This window comes from Rutilus rutilus (genome assembly GCF_951802725.1).
Source record: "Rutilus rutilus genome assembly, chromosome: 6".
Classification (NCBI taxonomy): Eukaryota; Metazoa; Chordata; class Actinopteri; order Cypriniformes; family Leuciscidae; genus Rutilus; species Rutilus rutilus.
In genome coordinates, this window is record NC_140214.1 from 44,958,641 (window position 1) to 44,978,899 (window position 20,259).

The 20,259-nt window shown below is 42.1% G+C and overlaps 2 protein-coding genes across 2 annotated transcripts in view; both read left to right on the forward strand.

Annotated features, from left to right (window-relative positions):
• LOC311292518 (uncharacterized protein) overlaps positions 1–20,259 on the forward strand; it is a 1,083,963-nt gene that overhangs the window by 297,529 nt on the left and 766,175 nt on the right. The window lies entirely within an intron of this gene.
• The window catches only part of LOC311292550 (uncharacterized protein), a 31,427-nt gene that overhangs the window by 7,190 nt on the left and 3,978 nt on the right, over positions 1–20,259 (forward strand). Inside the window, exons 3-4 of the mRNA XM_084412274.1 lie at positions 2,861–3,034; positions 12,830–13,003. Coding sequence (XP_084268400.1) covers positions 2,861–3,034; positions 12,830–13,003 — 348 coding nt within the window. The remainder of the gene's footprint in view (positions 1–2,860; positions 3,035–12,829; positions 13,004–20,259) is intronic.

Sequence of the window (20,259 nt, forward strand, 5' to 3'; positions counted from 1 at the left end):
CAGTGATATCAAACGCTCATTGGCTCTCGCCTGTTCGTCTATGTTCGTCACAGATTGCGACATGTCGTATTTCAGTCGGTAAACTATATTTGAAATGGAGAAGCGCGCGCGCCTTCACACAGAGCGAGCGAAGCCGGATTAACATTTTCATGGATTAATCATTTAAATTCTGCTCTGTAAATTACCTCATTCAAAATTATTATATACTGAAAGAGAGGACTGTGACTGCAACACATCGTCATGTGAACGACTTTTGGTACCGGTTTTGACATTTTCACAATAAATAAATTATTGTGATTACACGTATGTTGTTTTTCTTCATAACTGTAGCCTATGTAGTTTTCTATCTTTGAAAATTACGTGTTAATACTACGTATTAACAATGAGACCAGGCTGGAATGTTTTAGTTAAGTTGCAGAACACACGGTAAAAGTTTGTGATTTCAAAAATGTTTAAGCAGTAGCAAAGGATGTGGTAAGAGTCTGGTAATACCATGGAAATAAACAAGGCTTCCTTTTACAGTACAGCTGCACTTTACTTACTGAGTAAATTGTCATGTTTTCCTTGGTAACGTTGCAGGACATATGAGGTAAAATAAAAAAAAGATGTGACTATGGAAAAGGGAATGATATGGTACAATTCCGGTAATATCATGGAAATAAACAAGGCTTCATTTTACAGTACAGTTTCACTTTACTTACTGAGTAAATTGTCATGGTTTCCTAGGTAACGTTGCAGGACATATGAGGTAAAAAATTGTGACTATGGAAAAGGGAATGATCAAGTTATATGGTACAATTCCGGTAATACCATGGAAATAAACAAGGCTTCATTTTACAGTACAGTTGCACTTTACTTACTGAGTAAATTTTCATGTTTTCCTTGGTAACGTTGCAGGACATATGAGGTAAAATAAAAATAAAAATGTGACTATGGAAAAGGGAATGATATGGTACAATTCCGGTAATACCATGGAAATAAACAAGGCTTCATTTTACAGTACAGTTTCACTTTACTTACTGAGTAAATTGTCATGTTTTCCTTGGTAACGTTGCAGGACATATGAGGTAAAAAAATGTGACTATGGAAAAGGGAATGATCAAGTTATATGGTACAATTCCGGTAATACCATGGAAATAAACAAGGCTTCATTTTACAGTACAGTTGCACTTTACTTACTGAGTAAATTGTAAAAACATTTGCAAGAACATACCCAGTATATAAGATGTGCCATGACATTATGAAAAACTGTTCCTGCGGGGTAGTTACCAGGTAAGTGTAAGGTAAATTATTTGATAAACCCTCTATAAATGGGTGTAGCAATGAACAACAACTATGTAAGACAAGGTCATTTATTGGAAACTACGTCTTAATTTCAAGATAGTAATAAATAAACATGGACTGTTACAACATAACCCTAGGATAACTACAAACCTAACTTGAATTGATGAGTAATACTGGAGGTGTTTCTAAAAATTGGCTGCCTACATTCTGAGGAAGTACACAATTAAATTGGAGTTATTACCAACCTAAACAGGTAACAAGTACACAGTACTTTGTTCAGTTGATATTTAACAGTGGTGTTTTTTTCCCTGGTAGTTTCTCTGTAATTGCATACTAATCACCTTAAGTAATTACACACTAAAATACTATAATTTACCATATGCTTACCAGGTAAATACCTAGTAATTAGTTTGTAGTTTCTCTGCATTTACATACTTGTTACCTGTGGTAATTACCAATAAACAACTATAACTTACCATGTATTTACTAGGTAAATACCTAGTAATTAGGGGACTGTAAAATAAAGGGTTACCGTTCTTGGAAGAAAAGTTTTACTGAAGATAGTTTGCAGTTTCATCAGCAGAAGTCAGCATCAAGACTCACACAGGAGTTCGTAGGCCACCCCGCTTACAGTTACAAAGATCACAGCAGTTATACCCTACACCAAGATTTGAACTATGTCCTTGCTTCAGATTGCAGTTTCTGATTGGCTAAGAATAGGTAAACATAGTAATTTTCCAAACATATACTGATAGACTGAACATTCAGACCCTGAAGTTAGGCACGTCGTGACCTTCCAGGTTGCAGATTTGGGTTGCTGGGCGCCAGCATGTCCAGAACAACAACTCAGTCAATCTCCAATAATGCCACTTGTTCCTTAACCTGTAACCAAGAAGACTAACACACAGTCTAACACACACAGCTTTTCCAAGGTTGGATTTGGCCAGGCTCTAACTATAAACAGGAGAGTCCTCTCAAACCATCAAGATAATGCGTTCTTTCTCTCAAGGAGAGCTACACTTCAGTCTAACTGGAAAGTAAGGCTTTAACAAAGCAATGGTCCCTTAAACTATTGGCTTCAATGACCCCTATATGTTTTAACACGTTGAAGACCTTTTTCAAACACAAAACAAGTCCATATTTCATTTCCGGAAGCCGGGCTAAATAAGCAAGCACTGTTACTGCATTCAGATATCAAATACAGACATTAAAGAATAAATGAAAATAACATTTCAGTTATAATACTGGTAACTTCTATAACAAAGTAAAATCTCCAGAGAAGTCATTCAATTAATTTGATATTTAGAAGGAAACATATTGATTAATACCTTGATTATAATCACTCGTTACATATACATTGAGGCAGCAGTGGATTCCAGACCCCCCCCCCCCCCCCCCCCCCCCCACTACACACAGACACTAATAAACAAGAACACCTGAACACAATGTGTAGTCTTTCTCCATGTTACTTTTACCTTGATATCTCTGTTTATTTGTCAGCAAAAGTCTGCTGGATAAAGCTAAACACATTAATTGATCATCATAGATCTGAGTCATTTTCTCTTTCTGTCTTCAGTCTGAATAGATGCAATATTACAGAGAAACAGACTCTCATCCTGACTTCAGCTCTGAAATCAAACCCGTCACACCTGAGAGAGCTGGACCTGAGCTGGAATAAACTAGGAGACTCTGGAGTGAAAAACCTCAGTGATCTACTGATGAACCCACAATTCAAGCTGGAGAAACTACAGTTAGTATCATTATACCAATTATACCATCATGATACCAATCTTTCATTTAAAAGTCACGTGTCTAGTATCTGTAAAACCGCATTTTTCCATCTTAAAAATATATCTAAATTACGCCATATGCTCTCATTGACAAATGCGGAACAATTAGTTCATGCGTTCATGACCTCAAGGCTAGATTATTGTAATGCTCTACTGGGTAATTGCCCTGCACGCTTAATAAACAAACTACAGCTGGTCCAAAACGCAGAAGCTCGAGTTCTTACTAGAACCAGGAAGTATGACCATATTAGCTCTGTTCTGTCAACACTGCAGTGGCTCCCTATTAAACATTGTATACATTTTAAAATATTGCTGATTACTTACAAAGCACTAAATGGTTTAGCTCTGCAGTACTTGAGCGAGCTCTTAACACATTATAGTCCTTCACGTCTCTTGCGATCTCAAAATTCCGGCCAGTTGATAATACCTAGAATTTCAAAATCGACTGCTGGCAGTAGATCCTTCTCCTATTTAGCACCAAAACTTTGGAACAGTCTTCCTACCATTGTCCGGGAAGCAGACACACTCTGTCAGTTCAAAGCTTGACTAAAAACACATCTCTTTGACCTAGCATACACATAACACATTATAGACTTCTATAATTCAATGTTAGGCTGCATAGATCAGGTCAGCCGGAACCAGGAACACTTCCCATAAATCCTGATGTACTCGTTACATCATAAGAAGAATGGCATCTACGCTAATTTTAGTGTTTTTGTTTATCCCGAGGTTTTCCCGCAGCCTGCCAGATCCAGGCTGTATCCAGATCTGATGAAGGACCTGTGCCTGGACCCGATGTCATAGCGGGGTGCTAAAGTGCCAACTAGTTTCTCCTTATGGAGGATCCCTTTACCACTCTACAGATAAAGCGTTGTCGGGAAAATTCGGTTCACGTATCTACCCCGAAGTGATAAAATTCTGTATCAAAAATGTTAAGGCCAGACAAGTAGTTTTTTAAGGCTTGGTTTGTAGGGAATTACAAACCTGCGCACATATATTCAAACGCGCATACCAATAGACTGAACTCGTAATACACATGTGCACGCCATCAGCGTTGTAACGAATTTAGCTCAAATGATATAGTCAAGTCAAGTCAAGTATATTTGTATAGCGCTTTTCACAATACAGATTGTATCAAAGCAGCTTCACAGTATTAAATTAAAATAAAACAACAAGGTTTGTTTCTAGTGGAATTTATTGACTGATAAAATCAAATTAAATATTCCCAGAATATCCCCAACTGAGCAAGCCAAAGGCAACAGTGGCAAGGAACCGAAAAATTCCATCAAGTGACCTAATGGTGTCCTAAAACTCCATCAGGTGACCCAATGGAGAAAAAAAAACCTTGAGAGAACCCAGGCTCAGTCGGGGGCCAGTTCTCCTCTGGCGATTATTAACTAAAGGCCGGATTGTAATTTGAACTGTAAGATTAAAAATATTATATGAATGCCTGGCTGAAGAGATGCGACTTTAATCTAGTTTTAAACTGGGAGAGCGAGTCTGACCAACGAACAGTATCAGGAAGACTATTCCAGAGTTTTGGAGCTAAATGTGAAAATGCTCTTCCTCCTTTGGTGGATCTGGATATCCTAGGTATGACCAAAAGCCTTGAATTTAGTGATCTTAAAGAGCGTGATGGATTATAGGGCGATAGAAGATCCATTAAATAGACTGGAGCTAAGCCGTTTAGGGCTTTATAAGTAAGTAGCAATACCTTGTAATTAATACGGAACTTTATAGGTAACCAATGCAGTGATGATAAAATCGGTGTTATATGATCATATTTTCTTGATCTAGTAAGAACTCTAACTGTAGCTTGTTTATTGAGGATGCAGGACAACCAGCTAATAAAGCATTACAGTAATCTAGTCTCGAGGTCATGAATGCATGAACTAACTTTTCTGCATCAGAAACTGATAGCATATTACGTAGCTTAGCAATGTTTCTAAGGTGGAAAAAGGCAGTTTTTGTAACATATGAAATATGATTTTCGAAAGACAGGTTGCAGTCGAGTATAACACCCAGGTCTTTTACTGTAGAGGATAAAGTAACAGGACATCCTACGATGTTAAAGTTGTATTGCGAGAGGTTTTGTGGGTGGTTTTTTGAGCCGATGATTAGTACCTCTGTTTTGTCTGGATTTAATAAAAGAAAATTACGCGTCATCCAATCTTTTATATCTTTAACACACTCTGTCAATTTGGATAATTTAGCGTTTTCATCTGGCCGTGATGAAATATATATTTGAGTGTCATCAGCATAACAATGGAAACTAATTCCATGTTTCCTTATAATATTTCCAAGTGGCATCATACTGAGAATAACAGAGGGCCTAACACAGATCCCTGCGGCACTCCATAGTTTACTGGAGTTATGATCGATTTTTCTCCATTTAAATAGACAAAATGGTAGCGGTCAGATAAGTATGATCTGAACCAGCTTAATGCTTGTCCTTGAACACCAGTATAATTTTGTAGTCGATCTAAGAGTATTGTGTGATCTATAGTATCGAACGCAGCACTAAGATCAAGTAAAACTAGTATTGAGATACAGCCTTGGTTAGAAGCTAAAAGTAAATCATTTGTGATTTTAACGAGCGCAGTTTCAGTGCTATGGTGCAGCCTGAAACCAGACTGAAACTTTTCATAGATATCATTTTCTTGCAAGAAAGAACACAATTGAGCGGACACCACTTTTTCTAACATTTTAGACATAAATGGAAGATTTGAAATGGGTCTATAATTTGCTAGGTTATTATGATCTAATTGTGGTTTCTTAATGAGAGGTTTTATAACTGCCAGTTTAAATGTTCTTGGAACATGACCTAAAGATAAAGACGAGTTAATAATATTGAGGAGAGGCTCTTCCACTACAGTTAACACTTCTTTCAGTAGCTTAGTTGGTATAGGATCTAATAAACATGTTGTTTTACATGAAGTGATAAGTTTATTTAAAGGGTTACTTCAGGATTTAGCATTAAGCTTTGTATTAGTAGAAAACCTGTAGTATTTTCGAATTACCGTGCTTTCCACCCTCATATCCCCCTGAGACAAGAGATTTATGTATTTTTTGTCTGGAAAAAATCCTCCGATGACGCAAAAATCGTCATTTTGCGTCATCGGAGGATTTTCTGGCCAGAGGCTAAAGACTACAGCCAGTAGATGGCGTTGTTCCGCATGTTTTCAGCCCGCCCATACAGGGTGGGATCTCACTCAGTCAGAATGTACACAGTGTCAGCCGTCTTTCTTTGGAAGCTAAGCTAGCAGGCTCTTGTTCTGTGGAGAAAGCTGAATAGTAGGAGAAAGCTGAGTAAGTAACCATCCTCCTTTTCCCGGACTTGTCCGGCGGGCGAGATCGTTCAAAATGTACGGGATTCAGCTTTTGCTTTCTGCGGTCGCTATTCCTTGTTTACATGCACACCTTTTGTTTCAATCTAACTGAATTCATTCCGATTGGTGAATTTGAATGTAGTGTTTACATGAACGCTAAACAAGTGATCGGTTGATGTGCGTTTTACCATTGCTAAGAAAAATTCCCGCTCCTCCATGAGAGATGGGAGACCCGGCGCGTCTCAGTAATCATGCCACCGGCCTCGCGCTGTTCTCCCGCGGCCGTCAGCCTCGTCCTGCTCGCCACAGTAAACATGATGAATGAATGGCGACTGTAGAACGCAAAAGCCGAATCCCGGACATTTTGGGCTATCTCTAAATCCCTCGCAAACTCATCACGTAGGCTAGCTTTGTGGTTGTTTTAAACTGCGCACTCTTACCGGTAGGCGTGGCCTCCTAAGACAGCGAAGCAAGTGCATTCTGGGAGTTGTTGTCTTTCATCCACATAAGCCAAAAATACATTTTCTGGCTTTTCTCAGTCTAGAAAGCTCCAAATTCAAAAATTTCTTCACATTTCTTCTACTTAAATGACCTATTTTAAATACACATTCATCTTCCCAGAGGTGAAGTATCCCTTTAACTCTTTTTGTTCTATAGTTGTAAAGCACTGTAATTGTTCTTGCAGGGTGATAATTGAGGCTGAATTATAAGGCGCAATTGAAGATTGAATGTTTACAATTGTGGTTCTGATGCTTTCTATTTTCTCAGTGAAGAACTTCATCAAATCATTACTACTGAACTGTAACAGGATATTTTGTTCGGGTGACGTCTGTTTATTTGTTAGTCTTGCCACGGTGTTAAATAAAAACCTTGGATTATTTTGGTTATTTCCTATTAGTTTGCGGAGGTGCTCAGCCCTGGCTGCTTTTAGGGCCTTTTTATAACGTGACATACTGTCTTTCCACGCGATTCTAAAGACCTCTAAATTAGTTTGTTTCCATTTACGCTCTAAAATACGGGTTTCTCTCTTTAGAACATGCGTAGTATTGTTGTACCACGGTGCTTTACTTTTCTCTCTGACCTTTTTTAATTTAATAGGTGCAACAACATCCAATGTTCTAGAGAGAATGGTGCTCATAGTGCTAGTTAGTTCTTCTAGTTCATCTGTTTGTTTGGGTTCACTGAGCAGCTGAGACAGATCGGATAAGCAATTTGAGAAATTATCTATGGTGGATGGAAGGATTGTTCTGCCTAGTTGATAACGCGGCGCCGCATGACATATTACAGCAGTACGTAATATGCAAGTTACCATGTAATGGTCAGTGACTTCATCACTTTGCGGTATAATATCTATATCGGTTGGATCGGTCCCATGTGATATAATTAAATCGAGTGTATGATTAAGACGATGAGTTGGTCCGGTGACGTTTTGCTTGACCCCAAATGAATTTAATAAATCTGTAAACGCAGCCCCTAACGCATCATTTGGATTATCTACGTGTATGTTAAAATCTCCAACAATTAATGCTTTATCGACATTGACTAATAGGTCTGAGAGAAAATCTGCAAACTCTTTTAGGAAATCAGCGTAAGGCCCAGGCGGTCTATAAACGGTGCCAAGGCTAGAGATAATAGGGATGTTTTTCTAACATCTAAGAGCGTAACATTTAGTACAAGTACTTCAAACGAAATAAACTTATAACCCGTTTTCTGAGTAACATTGAGAATATCTCTATAGATTGTTGCAACACTGCCGCCACGACCAATCAGATGGGGCTCGTGCTTATAGGAGTATCCAGATGGAGTAGACTCATTTAGACCGAAATAATCATTTGGTTTAAGCCAGGTTTCAGTAAGGCAAAGTATATCGAAGCTATTATCTGTGACTATTTCATTTACAATAACTGCCTTAGGTGTGAGTGATCTAATGTTTAGAAGACCTAGTTTTAGAAATTGTTTTTGTTTACTAATAGCAACATTTTCTGTTTTAATAACAATTAGATTTTTCCTAGATCTGCAGTAGATTTATTATTTGATCTCACTAAACGAGGAATAGACACGGTTTCTATGCAATGTTCTACACTAGTATTTATATCAGTTAAATTGGTGCAGCAGAGACTATGATTTGGACTTTTGGTTACTAGTCAAAAGGTATTTAACATTTTGGAGATGTTATCCGACAGAAGATCTGCTCCGAATCTGCTTGGGTGCAAGCCATCAGCACGGAAGAGCCTAGGACGCTCCCAAAACAGATTCCAATTATTTACAAAGAGCAGTTTCTGCTCATTGCACCATGACATTAAACATTCATTTAGCGCAAATAATCTGCTAAACTTTTCATGCCCAGTCGGTACGTGGGAAGCGGTCCTGACACTATGATCGTTGTTTCAGGCGATGTGCTGCGTACCATATCGATCAGATTCCTGAAGTCTTTCTTCAGAACCTCCGTCTGGCGTAGCCTGATGTCGTTCACTCCCGCGTGCAGGACAACAGTTCCGACGCGCTCGTCACCGTTCAGAATCTTGGGAACGTGAGTAGCGATTTCAGAAACACGAGCACCAGGAAAGCAGTGACTGTGCACCTTACTTTTACCTAACGTAGCGCGTACATGCCGAACGATGGAATCGCCGATGATCACAGCATCGCGTTCTGTTTCGCGAAGAGGGGACAAGCGGTTTTGTGTGGATAACTCGAAAACCGGGAGGGTCGGAGAGAGTCTTGGTCTAGACCTGACTCGTCTCTTCCGCTGCGGAACCACCCAGGCTTCCTGGTGGCGTGTTGGAGCCGGAGTGAACGAGACCATGGCTGATCGCGACCTCGGCGCTCGGGACCGATGTTGAGAAACGCACGGAGTAGACGAGGTCGGAGTCAGCGGGTTAGTAACGTTAATCACTGATTTGTGTGCATCGGCGCGTGATGTTTCAAGAGCTAACCGCCGGTCTATCAGTTCGGTTTGTCTCAATAAAAGGTCGTGGATCTGTTTCTCAGCAGCTTCCAGCTCAGACTGTAGTGCGTGCAGCTCAAATGTGTCCTCACCTGCACCAAAAGGTAGACTACCTACATCTGATATATTCGCCATTTTAACAGATGGACAGTAAGTTAGCAACGAAGCTACCAGTGATGCTATCAATATTAATACTAATTTATGACTGAAGTCTTAGATATAATCCGTCTTTTTAGTGGTAAGGGTGTAGAGTAGACGCACAATAGGCGAAAAATAAATCAAAAATGTTTATTTGTAAGTGAGTGTGGAGAAGACGCGTTCAGCCATGATCCACGGGAGTAACCTATAAGAGTATCCAGCGTTGGATCACTAATAGGCTTGAGACGCGTCTGCTCAACAGTCCGCGTTGTAACTATGAGGTTTGAGCAGTAGTGCTTCTCAGTGAGGAAAAGTAGAAAATGTTCGTTGTAAGTGAGTTTAAAGAGAAAAATCAAGAATTATAAATCAAATCGATAGAGCTCCAAAGACAACAACGCGTTCAGACACGACGCATGCGCAATCGAAAGTCAGACTGTGTGTGGAAACGAAGCTTCGGACGTCACAGATCACCCAGATATAGGGAATCAATAATGATGAATCGGGGTTATGATTCATTTACTTCGCATACAGAGTTAATAAAATTATTGAAGCTGAAAAATAGATCAATTGTATATATCAATAACCCATCACAATGAATTATAATTTAATCATTAATATATCAACGGTCCATTCTTCGGATCAATTATCACCTTCCTGTTCTTATAAAATTTAGGTTACTGAAATAGTAACAAATTGTAAAGCTTTGTATCTTTAGATCGTAACGCTTCAGGGATTTTGAAATGTTGAGCAAACAGAAGCAATCAGGGATATATGGTTTTAATAAATGAAACTACGAATACATGACTACCGTTATACATGGAATACATGTATATACAGAGTACAACTAGTAAAACAACACAGGATAACGAATAACGAATGAGAGTGAGAGAGAGAGAGAGAGAGTGAGAGAGGATGAGAGAGAGAAAGTGAAAGTAAAATCTCAGGATGGCAATTTTCAAACAGTTATTTGTGAGAGACACCAAGATTAGAATACCCAAAGGTAAACACAGCCTTAGATTTCAAATGAAGGTGATACTTGCATTAAAGTCTTGGTGTGACTGCGAAAGCAGCGTGCGTGTGTCCTTTTTGGAGCTGGGCGTTCTTCTCGTACTTCTGGAGCAAACGGAGTTCGCGGGAAGTTTAAAAAGTCTACTCAAAGTTAAAGTTGCCGGCTACGCTCACTTCACTGAACGTAGGAAAAGTCCGAAGACGAAAATAAAGACAAAGATTAAAGAAAAGAAAAGAAAATCGGAGAAAGTCCTTAAGGAGTTGTGGAACCGGAAACCCTTCCACTGACGAAGTGCCAGGAGGGATTTCGGGTGTGGTCTTCTTATGGAAAGGTTGGGTTCAAGCCTCTGTTCGCGCGAACAACCAATGACCGTCCGAGAATCTGAAGCGGGAAAAGTTCTTTTGTGTCTTGAGAGACACCCACTTGGATGAGTTATGGTGGTGTCAAACTTTGAGCCTTTATACTCTAGAAAGATGATTTATATAGTAATAATCATATCATTGCAATCTATTATCGAGATTCGAGATGGGGGTGGAATTCTTTTGAAGCTCGCAAAGCCAGGAGAAGATCTGTTAACACTCAAGGTGCCATAAAAGTTGTCACCCAGACCATCTTATTGCAGACTAGCTGGAACCTAACGCATGATTTGCATTCATGAGTTCAGAGGCTAAAAGCTTTGGATTTCAGAATGTGCATTATTTGCTATAACGAACAAATCATGATTTCTTAGTCCATAGTCAATACTCTACAGCAGGGATAGGCAACTCCGGTCCTGGAGGGCCACTGTCCTGCAGAGTTTAGCTTCAGCCCTGATAAAAACTCACCTGCCTGTATCTATCTAGTAATCCTGAAAACACTGATTGCCTTGTTCAGGTGTGTTTAATTAGGGTTGGAGCTAAACTCTGCAGGACAGTGGCCCTCCAGGACCGGAGTTGCCTATCCCTGCTCTACAGCATTCTCAAAGGTTTCACGTTTAAAGTCGGTGTAGAGTTTCCTGTTAAAACAGTGTCGTGTTAGCTGCCCCGATCATTAATAACTAATGATCATTGCGACGGAAGTGAATCAATCAAATTAACTTTAGCTGGAAAATAACTTTATTCAAGAACTGCTATAAAGCCAAAACAATCTCTGTTACTTTAAACTACCTTTGTATCTCTGTAAAGCCGCTTTGGAACAATCTACATTGTTAAAAGTGCTATATAAATGAAGAGTGTGGCTGAAGTTTATTTATTTGAAGACAGTAGGGCTTATGTTTCATTGTTTATAGCAGTGCATTTTCTGGGTTTTCCCTATTGCTCAAATTTGTATGTGTTTTTATCTAGTTAGTAATTGTTTAATTTCCAGCATTTGATACAATGTACTGATTGTGTACATGCAGAAATCTGCCTTTTCAACAGAGAATAAAGAAGAGAGATGTCAAATAAATCGTTAAAAATGAAAGAGAAGAAACGGTGTCTTCCAGCACACAGAACTAGTGTGACTGGGTTTCAAAACAGACTATTGGAAACTAAATGCTGCTGTAACTCTTCAATAAGATGATCATCTAAAGCCGCGTTTCCATTGAAATTATCCAGAACAATCTGTCCCAGGATCTTTTTCCCCCAGACCTGTTGCTGTCTGTGTTTCCATCGCAGTCTAAAGCACCGTGAAGATTAGGCAAATTAGTCCGGTGACGTAGGACTGTGTGTGACTTTCCAGTTCCCGCTGGATTTCGTCCTTCTCATATAAGCTTAATAAAGCCTGAACACCCCACACCATCACCCGGCAGCTCGACGGCACACGACAGGCCAGTGGAGCGGGAGGACCGCGGGGAAACACTCCCACTGTGAGCCTCAGGTCTCCTACAGTGTTAACCATATTGGTGGCTCTGCTTTGTGCAGAGGCAGTGCTGGATAACAGCAGAGAGACTCTAGCCTTCACGAGGAAGGACAGTCCAGACCGCAGGGTCAACATGGTCCTGTTCTCACAGTGAGGACATGAACCATCCACAAACACTATCTCAGCACACTCTTGGCCCAGACATGTGAGATCGTGGCCATCAGATGAGGACAGGGAACAACCGCATGCAGAAACACACGGAGGGAAAGGCATCTTTAAAAAGACACTCATCATCAGTTTTGCTCTTTTAGGGAAACTGCTCTTTATGCTGAAGCGCCCGGTGGGGAATCGCTGCACTTATCCATGCAATACGCCAGTGAAACACCACTGAATGTGCCGTAGACCACCAGAAAGAGGGGCTTCCTTATTGTAGAGGCGACTGGAAGAGCGATCATTCAGATTTATATTGTTCAGGTTTAACTGATTAATCAGCTGAGTGTTTTCCTCTCTGTTCTAGACTCTCTAACTGCAGTGTAACAGAAGAAGGTTATAAAGCTCTGGCTTCAGCTCTGAGATCAAACCCTTCACACCTGATAGAGCTGGATCTCACAGGAAATGATCCTGGACAATCAGGAGTGAAGGAGCTCAGTGAATTACTGCAGGATCCAGACTGTCAACTGAAGACACTGAGGTGAGACGGGATCTAATAATTAACTATATTAGCTTTATGCAGGTTAAATATTCATAACTAATATATTATTTTAGATATATAATAAGCTGGAAAATTTTTTGCATCAAAATGATCAAGATCAGATCAGATGCTGCAGGTTCTGTCATGATGATGATAATCATCAACACAGTTTAGTTGTGATACGAGCTACAGGTCAAATAGACATTATGGGTCAGTTTATGTGCTGCTATTCTGGAGTGTACCTTGATAATTAATATGCATAATTTTGTTTTATTATTTCTAGATAACCTTTTAGTGAAATGGTTTTCTGAACACAATAGTTCCCTTTCGAGGGAACTCGCACTGCGTCGTTGAAAACGACTCTTTGGGGAACGCTCCCTTAGCGTGCGCCTCTGAAGTATGAATGAAACTATTCCAATCCTGATTGGTGTTGCGTCATGACGTAACATGTGACGGCATAACCGGATGCATAAAAGTGACGCTGGCACAAACACACATTAGCTTTTCGCTCTTCAGCAAGCGCTCTCTGTGAAACTGTCTGTCTTATTTGATGTTGTTTGTCAGTGAAATCCTCTATATTATGGCGAGTGAAAGATACACTAAGTGTGTGCACCCCTGCCCTATATTTCTCACGGGTGGGGACACGCATCAGTTGTGTGTACACTGTTAGGAGCGCAGCACGCACAGGCAGTTCTCGAGGGGGCTGCCTGTGAACACTGTGAAAGTACTATAGAGTGCTGCGCTCCCACTTGGCTCGCGATCCCCGCGGTTCGGGTCCCGCGTCCGTTGAGGCGGCGCGGCGGCTTAGAACGTGGGGATCGCAGAAGGATCTCGCGGATGAGAACGAGACTGCCGAGGCACTTTCATGTTCATCATCCGCAGATTCTATAACGCTCGCTCACGACGCAGAAGCCCCCGATGTGGTTTCTTCTGCCCGTGACGAGTGCCCGATGCTCGAGCTATCTGCTTCTGAGGAAGTGGATGTGCTCAGCATCGGGAACGAGGAACATGAGTCACACTCGCCGGTGTTGTTGTAACCAAAAAATAAAAAGTTGTCCCACTACATTGCAATACAGAATCTATAGTAGCTCGAAACTCGCGTTAGTCGAGGCAGCGCGTAGATGACGGCTACTCTGCAATAAAGATTCTGTGTGGGTGCGAGGCATGCACTGTCAGCTCCTGAGGGTGCTGGCTGTGGTTTTTAAGAAATATCTCGACGCACACAGCCGTGCGTTTCGGGTGTTTAAGCCTCGCGCCCGTTGACTTTCTTTTCGAAGATATGAAAGCCAAATATATTGTGAACGACTCGAATCTCGCGTTTGTCGAGGCAGCGCTTAGATTACGAGTCTGCAAAAAAAAGGGACACACGCGATCTGTGAAATAATACTGTTTGGGTGCGAGGCATTCACAATCAGCTCCTGAGGGTGCTGGCAGTGTTCACTGAGAAATATATCGGCGCGCGTGCAATCCGTGCGCTGTCGAATGTTTCAACCTCGCACCTGATGACTTTCTTCTCGAGGGATGAAAGCCAAATATATTGTAACGGCTCGAATCTCGCGTTTGCCGAGGCAGCGTGTAGATTACGAGACCCTATAAATAAATATTAAAACAGTATTGTCTGGTGATTTTGGCTGCATTTAATTATGAAGAATTAAAATGATGAGCAGCGAACGTCGAAAATCGTTTAAGATTTTTCCCTGCTGGTCCTCCGCTTCAGGGTATCGAAAACGAGACGAAGATGGCTGTCCCCCCAGTGGAGGGATGAGCGAGAATCGCTCCTCCACGGAGCCCTCAGGAAATCGATGTTTGTGCAGCTTCAAGTGTGCTTCGGGACACATCGGTTTTCAGCGAATGCACGCTGTAAAAGGCGCCCAAAAGGCTTGTGGCCAGGCAGTGTTCGTTTCGCCCATCGGAACTGTTTTCGATTTATTCCCTGCCGGTCCTCCGCTTCAGGGTGTCGAGAATGAAACCCAAAGAGTCTCCCCTCTGGGGGAGCCCTCAGGAAATCGATATCTGTATCCCGCCGTAAAGTGCGCTTCGGGCCACAATGATTTCCAGCGAACGCACACCGTGGCGTTCACCCCAAACGCTAGCAATAGGGCACCGTCTATGGTCACAAAATCTTTCTCGACTTTTTCCTGCCGGTCCTCCGCTTCAGGAGGTCGAGAATAGTGCTCGAAAAACACCCAAGGTCAGTCTCGAGGGACTGGTTCCCTTAGTAGATTTTGTAGAAGAATGGCAACGCCTTCCGAATATATCTATATGGGTCCTGAATATTATAAAATATGGGTAAAGACGGCAGTTCGGTCACCGACCTCCCAAGTTTGCTGGGGTGGTACCGACTGCAGTGGTTCCAGAACAGGCTCGGGTTATGGAACAAGAGGTACAGAACTCTACTGGTCAAAGGGGCCATATAAATTGTTCCCCTACCAGAGAAAGAGTCCGGGTTTTACAGCCAGTGCTTTATAGTTCCAAAGGAGGATGGCGAGCTGAGGCCGATTTTAGATTTGAGGCAGTTGAATCGTTCTCTGAGGAGATTCAGGTTCAAGATGCTCACTATTCCCATCATCGTGAATCAAATCAGATCTGAGGATTGGTTTGTCACGATAGATCTAAAAGACGCCTATTTTCATGTCTCCATCCTTCCATGTCATAGGAGGTTCCTGAGGTTCGCTTTCGGGGGCGAAGCGTACCAATATCGGGTCCTTCCGTTAGGCCTAGCACTCTCTCCCCGCACGTTCACTAAGTGTATGGATGCAGCTCTGGCTCCACTGAGGCTTCAGGGCATCCGTATTCTGAATTATATCGATGACTGACTCATATTGGCCCAGTCTCGAGATATGGCAATTCGGCATCGAGATGTCGTTCTTGGCCACATTCAGAAATTGGGGTTGAGACTCAACACTAGGAAAAGTGTGTTAAAACCAGCTCAGAAAACTACTTTTCTGGGCATAGTATGGAATTCGGTTACGGTGCAGGCACGTATGTCTCCCGCACGTGTCGAAATCCATCCTGACCATGGTGTCAGGGATAAAGCTAGGCCAGGCCATCACTGTAAAGCAATTTCAAAGACTGCTGGGCCTCATGGCAGCGGCATCCAACATAATTCCTTTGGGCCTTCTTCACATGAGGCCCCTTCAGTGGTGGCTCAAAGCCAAGGGGTTTTTCCCAAGGGGAATCCGTTCCGTATAATAAAGGTTACGCGCAAATGCCTTCGTTCCTTATAAATATGGAAGAAATCTTGGTTCTTGTCCCAAGGGCCAGTATTAGGGGCGTCATGTCGCCGGAAAACCATTTCAACAGACGCTTCCCTCACTGGCTGGGGCGCGGTTATCGGCCGCTTTGCCAGGGGCTGTGGTAAGACCATCATCATTCTTGGCATATAAATTGCCTAGAAATGTTGGCTGTGTTCAGGGCTCTGAGGAGTTTCCTCCCAGACATCAAAGGTTACCACGTCTTGATACGTTCGGACAATATATCAGTGGTAGTGTATCTGAACAGACAAGGGGGACTCAGATCGCGCCCTCTATCCAGATTGGCGCATCAGATTATTTTAGGGTCCCAAGGGAAAATATTATCTATAAGAGCAATATATGTCCCGGGGGTTCAGAATCAGGTAGCAGACATCCTGTCGAGGCAGGGGCTGAGGCCCGGGGAATGGAGACTCCATCCAGAGGTGGTGGAGCTGATATGGCAGAGGTTTGGACCAATGGAAGTGGATCTTTTGCGTCTCGAGGGACGTCCCACTGTCCACTTTGGTTCTCCCTCACTCATCCAGCCTCGCTGGGGTTGGATGCCATGGTACAGGCCTGGCAGAGGCTTCGCCTGTACGCTTTTCCCCCGATCGCTCTGCTCCCGGGAGTCCTGGAGAGGGTCCGTCAGAAGGGCATCAGTCTTCTTCTGGTAGCCCTGTTTTGGCCGGCCCGAGTATGGTTTTCGGACTTAATTTCACTCCTGATAGCTCCGCCAGGGCAGATTCCTCTGAGGAGGGATCTGTTGTCTCAGGTGGAGGGCACTATATTCCATCCTCGCCCAGAGCTGTGGAAATTGTGGGTCTGGCCTTTGAGGGGGCTCAGTACCTAGATGCTGTCCATCATCTGGGGTGGTCGAAACCATACTTATCTCTAGGGCTCTGTCTACTAGGAGATTATATGGCCTCAAGTGGAATGTTTTTTCCACTTGGTGTAGAGAACATGAGTTAGGTCCAGCTAACTGCCCAGTGGCTTCAGTTCTGGTGTTTCTTCAAGATCGTTTCTCTACGAATTTCTCCCCGTCCACACGTAAGGTGTACGTGGCTGCCATTGCGGCGTTCCATGCACCACTGAGTGTTGGGCCTTTGGGGAGGCACCAACTGGTCATACTATTTCTCCATGGTACATAGAGGATGAGACTGACAGTCAGGTCCAGGGTTCCTTCCTGGTACCTGGCGGTGGTTCTCGAAGGGCTATCCCTGGCTCCCTTCGAATCCCTTCAGTCGGCTTTGCCTAGGACCTCACGTTCTAGATAGCCTTTCTCTTAGCTACTTCTTATAAAGAGACTGGGAGACCTCCAAGCCCTGGCATTAACGCCAGCTTGCTTGGGGTTTGCCCCGGCGGAGTTAAGGCCATCCTGCATCCGAGACCCAGCTATGTGCCTTAAGTGCAATTTAACATGGCTAGGTCCATGGTCCTGCAAGCATTTCATCCTCCACCACATGTGTCGGCAGAAGAGAAGAGGTTCCTTGCTCTGCCAGTCAGAGTTCCGAGTATTACCTTGAGAGGTCCTCTTCTTGGAGGAGGTCGGACTTACTGTAGTGTGTTTCGGGTCACCTAATGAGGGGCTCCCGGCTAAACAAACCATAAGTAGGCCTACAAGGTGCGCAATTTGCCTTCACCTTTGGCCGTAAGGGCTCATTCTACTAGAGGCATGGTGTCCTCTAGAGCCCTCCTCTCGGGAGTGCCCCTCCAGGAGATCTGTGAGGCAGCCGGTTGGGCTACCCCACACACTTTTATCAGGTTTTTTAGTCTGCACCTTCCTAGTACGCCTGGCGCACATGTGCTCTCGTCCTAGCTGGGTGCCTGAGATCAGTTTCACTCTAGGGCAGGCCTTTTCTCGGTGCGTGGCCTAGTGGGCATTCGTTCCCCAAAGAGTCGTTTTCAACGACGCAGTGCGAGTTCCCTCGAAAGGGAACGTCTCGGGTTATGACTATAACCCTTGTTCCCTGAGAAGGGAACGAGACACTGCGTCGTCCTGCCACGCCCCTCAATGCCTGAGAGCGGCTTGCTTCATCGCTAGGCTAATGTGTGTTTGTGCCAGCGTCACTTTTATGCATCCGGTTATGCCGTCACATGTTACGTCATGACGCAACACCAATCAGGATTGGAATAGTTTCATTCATACTTCAGAGGCGCACGCTAAGGGAGCGTTCCCCAAAGAGTCGTTTTCAACGACGCAGTGTCTCGTTCCCTTCTCAGGGAACAAGGGTTATAGTCATAACTCGAGACGTTTTCCATCAAGCCCAGATTCACTGCATCTCTCTACAGCAGGTCAATGAGTCTCCAGATGTTCACAAACATGCAGTTTCACAAGCCAGTTTTCTCTGTGCTGACGTTTCTCACTCCTCCTGCTTAAATGCCAGAAAGATCTTAATTTCACACTCTGTATTCACACTGAAAATCATGATCTAGTGAACTTTTGCCTTTCTGTTCTGTGAGACGTTTCTGTTCTTATGAGTTTTCTTTTTGACTGAGTGTCGCTCTAGTTTCTTTTAAATAACTCTGACTATTAGACTATAAGTAAGTTGACTGAACACTAGTAATGGGTGTGAAACAGTGAATCATTTTGTGAATAAATTGGTTTAATTGATTCAAAGCTTTGAAAAGAAAAAAAAAGAAAGACTTGACTAAGAAATATGAACAACACCATCAGCAGTTACAGGGGACAAAGATAGAAAGAAGACAATGGTAACATGAGGGCTATATATACTGTTAGGGGGTAACAGTAAGCAGTAAGCAAACAACCAAATAAAGGATTTCAAGAAAAAAAAAATTTATTCACTTCCTCCCTGTCACATGAGACTGTCAACTTCCTACCCCTACTTCCAGGAACCATGGCGAAGGCAAACCCTCCCAAAGAAAGGTCATTTTCATGTTACAAATAAGTATTTTTTGTTGACATATATATATATATATCTACATAATCATGAAGGTCTCTAGAATCATCCAAACAAAACAAATCTTACAAGAGATCTATAGTTTTTTGTATACTTAGTCAAAAGTCCAAGCGGTGTTGATTTAAAAATCTTGCTTTCCCCTGTTGTTTGATTTCATGGAAGCAGACACCAGTGATTTTGCCAAGAGATCTCTTATTTATTTTATATAAGACATAGGAAGAAGAGACAATGGATAAAACGAAGGTCTTGATTCAGCTTCTCAGTCATGTTCTCTACCTTTCCATCTCTTCCCAATTCTCGGACAGAGGGGCTTGGTTTTTATACCACTAGTCAACATCTCGTCATCTCTCTGCCATAGACAAAGACTATCAGTTATTGTATATGCTGACCAGAAAACTGCATTATCAGAAAAACACATGATTATAATGTAACTAAAACAGTACATCACCAGAGAAACATGTGGTTCCTATTAACAATGTATCTCTTTATGCTATGCTCGGTGAAAACACTGCACATACATTTCAGTCTAACTCCCCCAAAGTCTCTCAAAGTCTCCCCTCCATGATTCACAAAATACAATTGATTACAAATGATTATAAATGTATATAAAAATTATAACACAGATACATAATACTACTGATTAATAATACTACTGATTATGAATATTAATAAAAAGTAATAATAATACTAAAAACAATATTAGATAATGATGAGATTTGAGTCTTCAGCGGCAACTATAGTTGCCGGTGGGCAAATGCCTTGTAAGTCAATATGTCATCGGAAAATGGGGTATACGGTGTTAATAGGTTAATAAATCAAGGTTATTGGTCTTGTTTAGTGCATAAACATAACTTATCCCTTTAAATGACTACTCTACTGTTCATAAATTACTGTTATTTTTGTTATTTGCCTTTTTTTGTTATATAGATATTTTTTTCTTCATTCTATTTATTTGTATTTATTTATTTTCATTTAACTTTTTGATACACAATGCCCTGTTATGGCTGCACTTTGTTCTGCACTATGTTCCACAACTTTAACCCTTGTGCGCTGTTTGTAAACCGTTTGTGGTTTACAGTCAGGCTGTTTGGGGTCTGAGGCAACC